The following is an 11452-nucleotide window of genomic DNA, read 5'->3' on the forward strand; positions in this document are numbered from 1 at the left end:
AAACACAAAATAGTGGTCATGAGTACAAATACTTAAAAGCAGCAAATGTTTTTCAAAAAACTAACATAACCAACATAAAACACCAAATAAAGTCTATTACAATTTGTAGTTTCAAATGACAGAAATCACTTTTCAATCTTGATATTCTTCTTCAACATCTTCACTGGAATCTTCTTGTTTTCTTGAACCATAGATCGACTCTGTCTTTTAACTGTTGGGACAGGTAGTTGAGTAGCCAAGTCAAGATTGTCCAGATGAGATGATTCTTTGCGGGTTAACTCATCAATTTCAACATCAATTACATCTTTATTATTCAACGATTCATTTGCAGGAACATGGCTTGATACTATATTGTTCAAATGATCACTTAGAGTCTCAACATCATTTGATTCTTTTGTGAATTTGATCAGCAAATCCTAAAAATAAAATTAAAAAAATTAGCAAATACAAAGCTTTACAAAATAAGTTAAATTGTAATCTTCAACTACCTCTGCAATGGAATCAGATGAGATTTGATTTGTTCGCTCATTTACTTTGCTTTCTTCTTCATTTGCAGAGTATAGATCCTAAAAATTGTATCCAATAGAAATAATATTACAATTAAAGAAAAATATAGGATAAGGCGTCAAAAGAAATAAATAAGATATTACCAAAGACTTAATTTCAACATCAGAAAAGATTTCAATTACTTTTTCATCCATGCAAACTTTTTTAACTCTAAATGATTGTTCAAATTTGCTATTATAATCATTCTTGCACTCAACTTTGAACATATAGGTCTTATCAATTAGGACTTCAAACTCTTTAGGCAAGTCTCCAGCAATAGTGTTCTATTGAAAAAAGGATAAATATAAATGATGTAAATTAATGAAAACGAATTACTGTAGATAATAATAATGATTAAAATAATTGGAAAAGAAGTACCCAATATAGAATAGGAAAATATTGATTGTGAATTAATTTGAAAATCAAACAAAACATTTAAGTTAAATGTCAACAATATAAGCAGAAATGATTACATTAGAAACTTAACCTTGTCTTGTAAGTCAAGAATATCAGAGCATGATTTCTTCAACATTGCACTTGCATCACGATCAAATACAACAAAAGTTGTAGAATCCGTAGCATCAATTACATGAAGTTTAAGTTTATACCTAAAAAAAATTAAAGATATAATGAACATTATTAAGTTTTTATAATATTATATTAATAAAATCATATTCTGAAGATTAATAAACCTAGGTGTAACCTTAATGACATGCTTGTTACACTTTTCACAAAAAAATACATTTTGGAATCAGGATATACTGCTTTGTTGCAGATACATGCTGTATACCACCAATCATCTTGATCTAGCACATGTTTGATAGTAGCCTTTACTACAAAAGTACTTTGTTGAAGAACAATTTCCATGGAAAATGGAGTTTTTCCTTTTGTGTAATCTTCAACAAACCATAACCTTACTACTCTTGCAACGATATTCCAACTTTTCTTGTCCAGGTTGAGTTCTTGTAAGGAGTGGGTGTGTTTTTGGATAACAGACATGGTGTAAGGAATGAAGGAAATTAGAGTATAGTAAAGAATGAAGAAAGGTCTGCAGACATGTATTTGTACAAAACAAAAACACATAATAAAAAAATATTGGAAGATCATAAATAAAAAACAACACCATACGCATGCTCTGGTTTTCATTTCACAAATTTAGAAATAATCGGGAAAAGCAAAAGCAATTTTTTTTACATGAGTAAAGATATTTACTAAAACAATACGCAGACTGTGGTTTTGGTTAACCAAATGGAGTAAAAATTGGGAAAAGTGACTGACAAAAATACGAAGACCATAGAAGAAACCAAAAGCTGTTTTTCACATGGCTCAATGTTGTGCAAGAAAAGGAAATATGGCTGAGAGCAGTAGGAAAAGACAACATAAAGTCACTTTAAATGTTGGAAAGGTTGACAAATAAACAAAAATAGGAAATAAAGATCTGATTTCAAATAAAGATGTAGTTTGAACATTTGAAAATTTACAACACAAAGAAGAAAAAGGAAAGAAGTAAAGTAATGCAAATAGTAACATAAATGTTGTAACGTAGATGAAAAAGGAAAGAACTGACTTGATGTATGCATATCAAAAGACATAAGAATTAAGTAAACCTGAAATGTTAGGGTTTCTTGAAAGTTGAGATACAATCAAATCAAATTTCAACAAACATTAAGAATAAAAGGTCAAATTACATCCTACTACAATTAAGAAGCAACTTTCTGAGGTAATAGAAACCAATAAAACATGCAATAGGCCACAAAAAAAATTAAATAGTAGTATGGAAGATCTTTGAATCAACAATACAACAAAAACAAATCAATACAACATATTAAAGGGATTCCATTATATCAATATTCTTGACTTACATTTAAAAGTTGGTTAGCATTATCAACTACTCCTTGGTCTCTGCTTACCTCAATGCCATATTCATAACTAATCAACAACAAATTTTCTTATGACTTAAGATGGCAATAGTTTCTGCATGAAATTACGAAAATGAAACGCTTCGAAAATGAAATTAAGAATGCATTTAAACAAAATTATACCTGAAATCTTGGCGTCTCTTGAAAGTTAAGGTGAATGGAAAGTAAGAGAAAATATAAAAAGTACATAAGAATGAACTAAACCTCAAATGTTGGGGTTTCTTGAAAGTTGAGGGACAATAAGATCAAGCTTCAACAGACATTGAGAATAAAAGCTCAAATTACATACGGGATGGAGAAAATTGAATTCATCAGACATCAGAAAATCAATAATAATGGAAGACATGTTTAATCAAAACATATGAATTAAACAATACAACATATTAAAGGGATTCCATTATCAATTTAATTAAAATGGAGAAAAGAAATTTTATCAGACATGATAATTTTATACAAAAAAATAAAAAAGCGATCGGTTAATTGTGATTAGAAACTGAAATGCGTAATCCTCGTCATGATAAAGGTGTCATCAGAAACTAGAATCCGCAATGCTCGTCATGATGAAGTTATCTTCTTAGAGTTAGTGAACGAATAACCCCAAAAATAATCTACATAAACAAAAAAAACAAAAACATGAGTTAGATTTCTATAAAAAATAAATGTAAACGAAGTTGGAATCAATGAAATTAAGAAAAAAATAATTAGGGTTTCAACATGAGAAGTGAAGAGATGAAAATAGAGAGTATGATTAGAAGAACATATGAGATTGAAATGGTAGGGTTTGAGGCTGCAAAGAAGTGGAGAGGGTTTGATTCAGCAGAGAAGTCGAGAGGCTTTGAGGCGGCAAAGCTATTAGCCAAGAGCGATGGAGAGCATTTCAGGTGACGTCAGAGAGGTGGCGGCACAGAAGCACAAAAACAATCTACAAAAACAAAACAAACAAAAACATGAGTTAGAAGCAAAAAAAATAAATGTTAACGAAGTTGGAATCACTTAGAGTAAGAAAAAAAATCATGGTTTCAAAATGAGAAGTGAAGAGATCAAAATAGAAAGTATGGTTAGAAGAAGATAAGAGATTGAAATGCTAGGGTTTGAGGGTGCAAAGAAGTGGAAAGTGTTTGATTCAGCAGAGAAGTCGAGAGGCTTTGAGGCGGCAAAGCTATTAGCCCATAGCGATGGAGAGCGTTTCAGGCGGCGTCACAGAGGTGTGGCACAGAAGCACAAAAACAATCTACACAAACAAAACAAACAAAAACATGAGTTAGAAGCAAAAAAATAAATAAATGTTAACGAAGTTGGAATCACTGAGAGTAAGAAAAAAAATTAGGGTTTCAAAATCAGAAGTGAAGAGATCAAAATAGAAAGTATGATTAGAAGAAGATAGGAGATTGAGGCCGCAAAGAAGTGAAGAGGGTTTGATTCAGCAGAGAAGTCGAGAGGCTTTGAGGCGGCAAAGCTATTAGCCCAGAGCGATGGAGAGCGTTTTAGGCAGCGTCAGAAAGGTAGCTAGGGTTTGAGGAGGCAGAAAGGTGGAGAGTGCGATTCGAATGGAGAGGGTTTCATGCGACATAAAAGTGGAGAGGGTTTGAGTCGAGAGAAACGTGGAGAGGGTTTGAGGCGGCATAAATGTTAAATGCATTTGAGAAGGAAGAGAGGTGGAGAGCGTTAGAGGAGGAGGTCGAATGCGTTTGAGAAGGAAGAGAGGTGGAGAGCGGTAGAGGTGTAACAGAGGTGGAGAGCATTTGTGGAGGAAGAGCGAGAGAGAGCGTCTAAGGCGACGGTAGAGAGGTGGTTAGGGTTTAAGGAGGCAGAGAAGTGGAGAGTGTGTAAAACAGAGTAGTGTTCGAGAGAGGGAAAGTGAAGAGAGAGGAAAAAATGAGTGTGGTGGAAAGTGAGAAAGAGAGCTTGAGAATTGATAAGAATATGACATGTGTCCAAATTACTTTAAGAGGTAAAAAAATTTTGAAATCTGAAATTGTAGAAATTCTAAGCAAATGACACGTGTAACTTTTTGCTTTTTGTGATACTTTGAATTGTATTATAAATAGATTTGTTTGTACTTGTAGTATCTGGTTCAACTGTACTACAATGAAATACATTAAATTAATGCTTCAAATTATCTGGTTCAGACTAAGTTATGCATTAACTTTACCTTCAGGTGTTATTGTTGATGAAACATCATTTTTGTGTCTGAATAATTTTGTTCTATTGCTGTTTCATCATCAAGACAGAATTTGTTTTGAAGTGATTGTATGACTTCAAAAGGATATTGGACTACCTTATTCTTAGAGACAAAATAGGAATCATTTACAACTTCATATGTGCCACCTATGGAAAATAATTATTAAAATAGGAATTGTTGTCTTTACTTACATGCACTGCCATTGTCATTATGAACAATGTTTTATATCAATCAAACCAACTTACTTGAACTGCTAATGTAATTATTTCGTCCATTATTTGTCTGTATGTTATTGTTAACAACTGTACCCACTAAAAAAACAATTTCATATCAATTTCAAAATTTCCATACAATAAAAATAGGTAAATAAAAGAATAGGATGGATGTAGAAATATACAGAAACTACGATTGTATGTTACAATAGAAGCTGGAGATTGTGAATTGATTAAGTTGTCTTTGCTTTGATTGTGAAATACAGTACTGCAAGAACTAGATATATTGTTTTCAAGCACTACATTGAAATGAAGTTCATGTTATTATTTATTAAAATGACACTTTAGCATATTATTGAAAAAAAAATAAAGATCACTGACCATATGTTGTCTGAAATATTGCATTCAGATTTTGAAGCTCGTTCATGTTGTTCTGTACATCTGTAATATGATTATTGTAAAACAATTGAATGTAACAGAATAAACAAAAAAAGTACATTGATTGATATAAGAAGAATTGTAAAAAATAAAGTAATAAACAAAAGACTTACTAAGATCCAACTATTGTAATGATTTCCTTTGTATAACATTTTTCAGAAATTTTTCAGATTGAGTTGTTTTATCTGTCATTACAAAACGAACATATTTCATTATGCATCTTTCTGTTGAAGTTCCAATCGAACAAAATAAATTTAAAGTTAGGAAACCTGATATTTTGGAACTTTGACTACCATTGTTGGTATATTTAGTTCTTTTTCTTGGGTTGTCTTCTTTGTAATCTGCAGCAAAAAAAAATGACACATACAAAATGAAGACTTTGTAAACATTGTCAATACAAATTATGAAACTACATGAGTGAAATGTAATGTTAGAAACTTACATGAATGTTGGTTACTTGTTGCATGCAACCTTCCTTGTAGCACCATCTTTCTTCTAAGCCTTGCATTTTTACAATCCTTTGGATCCATTTCAGAAAAAAAGTTGGAACAGTTTGAAAGGTTACAATGGAAGAAGAAGCGGAAACACAAATAGTTGACTCTAGGGCTGCAAAAGTGTATACTGTTTTATTACTATATTGATGAATGTATTTGTTAAACTTTCTTGCTGCATTGTACCTCTAATCACTATTGTGGAAAGACAAATATTTGTAGTTGTAATAGAAAGCATTTGTAAGAGTACAAAAAGTTGTTTTCAGTCGAAAATCACTACAAAAAGAAAGAACATGTAGTGTGGAATGTTAATATATCAGAAACAATGATAGAAATAGGAATTATTTCATACTTTTTTTCATTTTACAGCTAAAAACACATTTCTTTATTTGTAGGTACACCAACACATGTATTTTTTATGCAAGTACTATCTATAGTACAGGAATGAGAATAGGTGAATAGAAACTTTGTTAAAAAAATCTGTGGTCAAACATTAAGAAATTTAAATTTCATGAATTTTGTGGTTTGCAATCTGAGAACATATTATTTGTATACACATCTTAAAATAATATACATGTATACATATGAGACATAAGTATGAAACATATGATTGCAGACTACCACAACATAAATGGCAGACAAATTCAAATGTTGGATTACAAAAAGTTAAATTGAAACGAGTGTGTTGATATTATATGAATGAAACAAATTTGCAAAAAAATCATACAAAAATTCTATAAAACACAGCAAAAAACATTCTCTGAATACAACAAATGTTTTATTAATACATTTTTTATTTCAATTAAACATCCATTCTAATTAAAAATAATTTCATTAATAGAAAATAAAACTATACATAAGCATTGTTGAAAATATTAAAAAGATTGTCTTCATGAACTACATAAGTAGCAAATATAAAAACTAAAATATTGCTACTCAGCAATTAAAAAAAGAAAAGAAAACCAACTATGAATTAAAAATTACAATATGTCAGCACTTTGACATTCTGATTTTTTTTAATCTCGTCAACTTCAAACACCAAGTCTATTAGTTGCATCAAATCCATGAGCAGTACAAAATTCCTTTCAGCCACTTCCAATTTTGTTAGACTTCTTTGGATGATTTCTCAACAGTAGCTTGCACTTCACTATCTTGCGCAGTCCATGAAGAGTAATGTTTTTAAATCTTCCTTCACGAAGATAATTGCCAAAATTAACTAGCAAATCCTAACAAATTAAATCAAATAATCAAATTAAATATAAGCTAGAAAAAAATAAAACATATGAAATATAAATATAAATAAACAAAAACATAAATATAAATTTGAAATTTAAATGAATTTCACCAGATGGCTAGCCTGACATCGGTATGGACGGAGAAATATGCAAAAATGCAACTTCGGTCCTCTAAAAAGGGGTTCATTTGACACAACTCTTTTTAAAAAACGTTCAATAGACAAAGGTTTGCATTTACTGGGAAAAACAATAATTTGGAAGCAAGAATGACCGACATATCCAAAATAAATATTGTGGTCATCTTGTAATTCATAACGGTCCCTTAAATCAGATTATCCTCCAATTAGCAATGGTTTCTCTAAATTCTTGTTATAAGTCACAACATGTCTATTGCCTAAAACATCTGTTAAAGTCCATTGGCGCTCAAGACCATGATCATAAAGAATGGCAAATGTACGATCAACGAACCCAACCACCTCAAAATATAAACATTTGAAAAGAAAAAAAATTAATTAGTTGAAAGAAGAAGATTGTTATTGAGATGAAAAAGAAGACAAAAATAAAAACAGGGGAAATATTTTAAAAAATGTACCTCGTCCTTAAGGTGAATAATAGAGAACTGGTACCTAGTCATTCTTAAAAAAAGTTCTTCATTGAAGTGGTTTTCCATTTGCTTGGACTTGATCAATGATAGTAGAAAGAGGGTTGAAGAATGGAGAATCTGTTTCAACTGAGGGTTGCAGTGGAATGGACATGGATATTAATAGTAGAAAAAGTCACATCAAAAGACGAAACAATTGTAATTAGATTTGACAACAGTATTGTCATTACTGATGTTTTTGGAAAACGTACAGACAATTAAAATTATTAGTATAGTTACTTAGAATATTAACTATATTTATAATCTTATAATATAATATATAATATATATAAACTCTGGTATATAATATTTATACTTATAATATAATATATAATATATGTAAACTCTGGTGTATAATATATATATTAATAACTATAGTAGTGAAATAACATATACATCTACGCATATATTATGTCATTAAAAAAAATATCAATAAAAACATAGCATAAGAAAATAATATAATAATTAAGAAATTGATTGAAAATATGGTAAGAATATATTTATTTAAATTCATATATTAACAAATACTGGATTTTCTAAGAAATTCATAAAATATGATAATTAATAAATTATAAAATTAACAGAATGATAAATATATAGTTATTTATATTCATATCTATTGTTTGAAGGTTAAAATAAGTACAAAAAGCAAAATGATTCAAAATTGTAAATGACATCCAATTGAGACAACTTCAAAAATGTCAACAGTTATTTGGTTAGCCAATATACATTATTTTGGAAAATGATACTAAATAACCAATGCATTTTTAGAAATTCGTTGTTCATAAAAAAAATTTCATTATATATGTAGAAATTGATGTTAAAAAATATTTGAAAATATATAAGTGTAAGTAATAAACGAATTGTAGAAAGTTGATGTAGGTGGCAGTTTTTTTTGTTGACACAACTTCATAAATGTCAACAATTGTTGGTAAACCAGCGGAGATTAAATTGGAAATAAAAAATAATTAATAAAACATATACGCATTAAATCATTAGCTAAAGCAGAAGTAGTTCAATACAAATTACAGACAGGCGGATTAGTACACATATTAGAATCACAAAATACCATCAAAAAATGGTCTTCAAAGGAACTTTGTCTTCCTTTTAATCAATAATTTCTCCTTTTTAATATTTCTCTTCAGAATCTTCAAAGGAACATTGTCTTCTTCGATGGATTCAAGAAATACAGTGTTGTTCTCAGATTTTCTCTTCAGTGAACTGTTTGCATCATCATTCATGTAGCTAGCATTAATATGGTGTTGATAATATAAAATAATATCAACACAATTTGATTAAGCTAGCAATTTGTCACTACAAAAATAACCACAAAATAATATTGAGCAATAACTAATATAGTTCATAAACAGAAACTTCAAGTTAATGTTTTGAAAAAAAAACAAATTCAAAATAACAACAAATATTGTTCATCAGTTCATGCAGTTAAAAGCACCAAAGGTTTTCCAAACAAATAACATCACCAAATAAAAACAAAAATAAAGTCTGGTACAATTTTGAGATTGAAATAACACAAATCACTTTTCAATTTTGATGTTCTTCAACATCTTGAGTGGGATCTTGTTGTTTTCTTGAACCAAAGATCGATTCTGCCTTTTAGTTGCCGGAAGACGTGCTTGGGTAGCCAAATCAAAACTAAGATTGTCCAAATGTGATGATTCTTAGCACATTAACTCATCAATTTCAACATCAATTACTGCTTTATTGATAAAGGCCTCCTTTGTAGAAACATTTTTTATGCTATAGTGTTCAAATTATTAGTTGGAGTATCCACATAATTTGATTCTTTAGTGAATTTGATCAGCAAATCCTATAAATAAACTTGATAAAGTAAGAATATACCAAGTTTTACAAAAAAAAAAAGTATAGTTCTAATAGTTCTAATCTTCACATACCTCTGCAATGGGATCATATGAGATCTCATTTGCAATCTGCTTAAGTTTGCTTTCTTCTTCATTTGCAGAGTATAGATCCTAACAAAGATATTCAATTACAAAAAGAAAAAAATTAAAATTATATATATCATAAGACTTTAAGAGAAATGAATCAGATCTTACCAAAAACTTAACTTCAAAATCACTAAAGCTTTCAATGACTTTTTCATCCTTGCATAATTTTTTAACTCTGAATGATTGATCAAATTTGCTATTATAATCATTCTTGCAATCAACTTTGAACAGATAGGTCTTATCAATGAAGACTTCAAACTCTGTAGACAAGTTCCCAGAAGTAGTGTTCTATTAAAAGAAGTATAAATAGAAATGATTTAAATAATTTGAAAAGAAGTCAACAATATAGAATGATTAAGAATTTGTTTCAATACATAGGAAAATTAACCTTGTCTTGTAAGTCAAGAATATCAGAGCATGTTGTCTTCAACATTGCACTTGCATCACGGTCAAACACAACAAAAGTTGTAGAATCAGTAACATCAATTACACGAAGTCTAAGTTTGTACCTAAAAATAAATACTACGAAAATTATTGATTTATTATTTAATTTAAAATTAAATTAAAGACAAGTATAAAAAAAATTAAAATCACAAATTTGTAGATTAATAATATTACCTAGGTGTAACCTTAATGACATGTTTGTTACATTTTTCACAAAAAAAACATTTTGGAATCAGGATAGACAGCGTTATTGCAGATACATGCTGTGTACCACCAATCATCATGATCTAGAACATGTTTGATAGTAGCTTTAACTACAAAAGTACTTTCCTGGGTACAGCAAAAATAAATAAATTAAAGCATATGCACGATATACAACCAAAACAATTTAAATACAAGATAGAGTAAAGAATTCAACCTGTTTAAAATCTTTAAGACCTTCAATTGAGCATCTAGGATGCAGCTTAATGAAATCTTCTTCTAAGCTAACTTTTGAAGCTTGACACAGTTGGGTAAGAGGTTGAGAAGGAGATTCAGTACTATCCCACATCCTACAAAATATATATATATATATATATATATATATATATATATATATATATATATCTGAATGTATATATATGTATGTATATATAAACAGAAATAAATAGCATGTAAAATGTACTTACAATTTTTTCAACTTCGTAGCATCTTCACCATCACAGTTAAATATTATCCTCATACAGTTCATATAGTTTTGAATAAAAACTTTATCTATAACATATGAGAGAATATTTGACTACCACAATTCTACAGAAATATAGAACACTATCTATAAAATTACTACAACTTTATAAATGAACTAAATTGGTTACCTTGGAAGGTCTTCACTTTGCAATAATGTAAAGTAATGACAACATATTGATCCTCTCCAGAAACAAGAAATGCATTTAACATATCAACATATTGACCAAATAAAGTACACTCCAGTCGATAACTATTGAATGATGTAAAAATTCGTTAGATAAGATTAATGTTAAACATCATATAAGAGAAGAACAATGCTCTTACCCATCAGATTCAATAAGGATGACATTCATCATGGTCTTCTTACCACATTTCTCTAACTCTCTCTCTGTTCCAACACCAGTAAACATTCCAATGACATCCGCAGAAAAATAAACAATAACCAAATAAAGCATTAATGAATAGTTAAACGGAAAGAAGAAGAAAAAGAAAAGAAGATACTTACTAACTAAGTAATCTATGTCAAAATCAGGAGCAGTGATGGTTGAAAAAGGGGTGTACGCAGTACTAATTTTCAGAACTAAGTTACATTCGACCAAATTGACCTTGGTTCCAAATTGGAAGTTGATCTTATAGGCGTGATTTGTAGTTC

The 11452-nt window shown here is 29.5% G+C and overlaps 1 protein-coding gene across 1 annotated transcript; it reads right to left on the reverse strand.

Moving 5' to 3' along the window:
* Positions 1–3627: 3627 nt before the first annotated feature.
* LOC146884266 (uncharacterized) lies at positions 3628–10624 on the reverse strand. Its single transcript, XM_085665925.1, has 6 exons — positions 10493–10624; positions 10298–10404; positions 10019–10139; positions 9739–9918; positions 9577–9654; positions 3628–3696 (listed from the first exon to the last, which is right to left on the reverse strand). Exons 1-6 carry the CDS (start codon positions 10622–10624, stop codon positions 3628–3630), a joined length of 687 nt encoding a protein of 228 aa, XP_085522051.1.
* Between the last annotated feature and the right edge of the window lie 828 nt (positions 10625–11452).

Source organism: Vigna unguiculata, chromosome 8, assembly GCF_037176805.1.
Source record: "Vigna unguiculata cultivar grain cowpea cultivar isolate G323 ecotype 2 chromosome 8, ASM3717680v1, whole genome shotgun sequence".
Classification (NCBI taxonomy): Eukaryota; Viridiplantae; Streptophyta; class Magnoliopsida; order Fabales; family Fabaceae; genus Vigna; species Vigna unguiculata.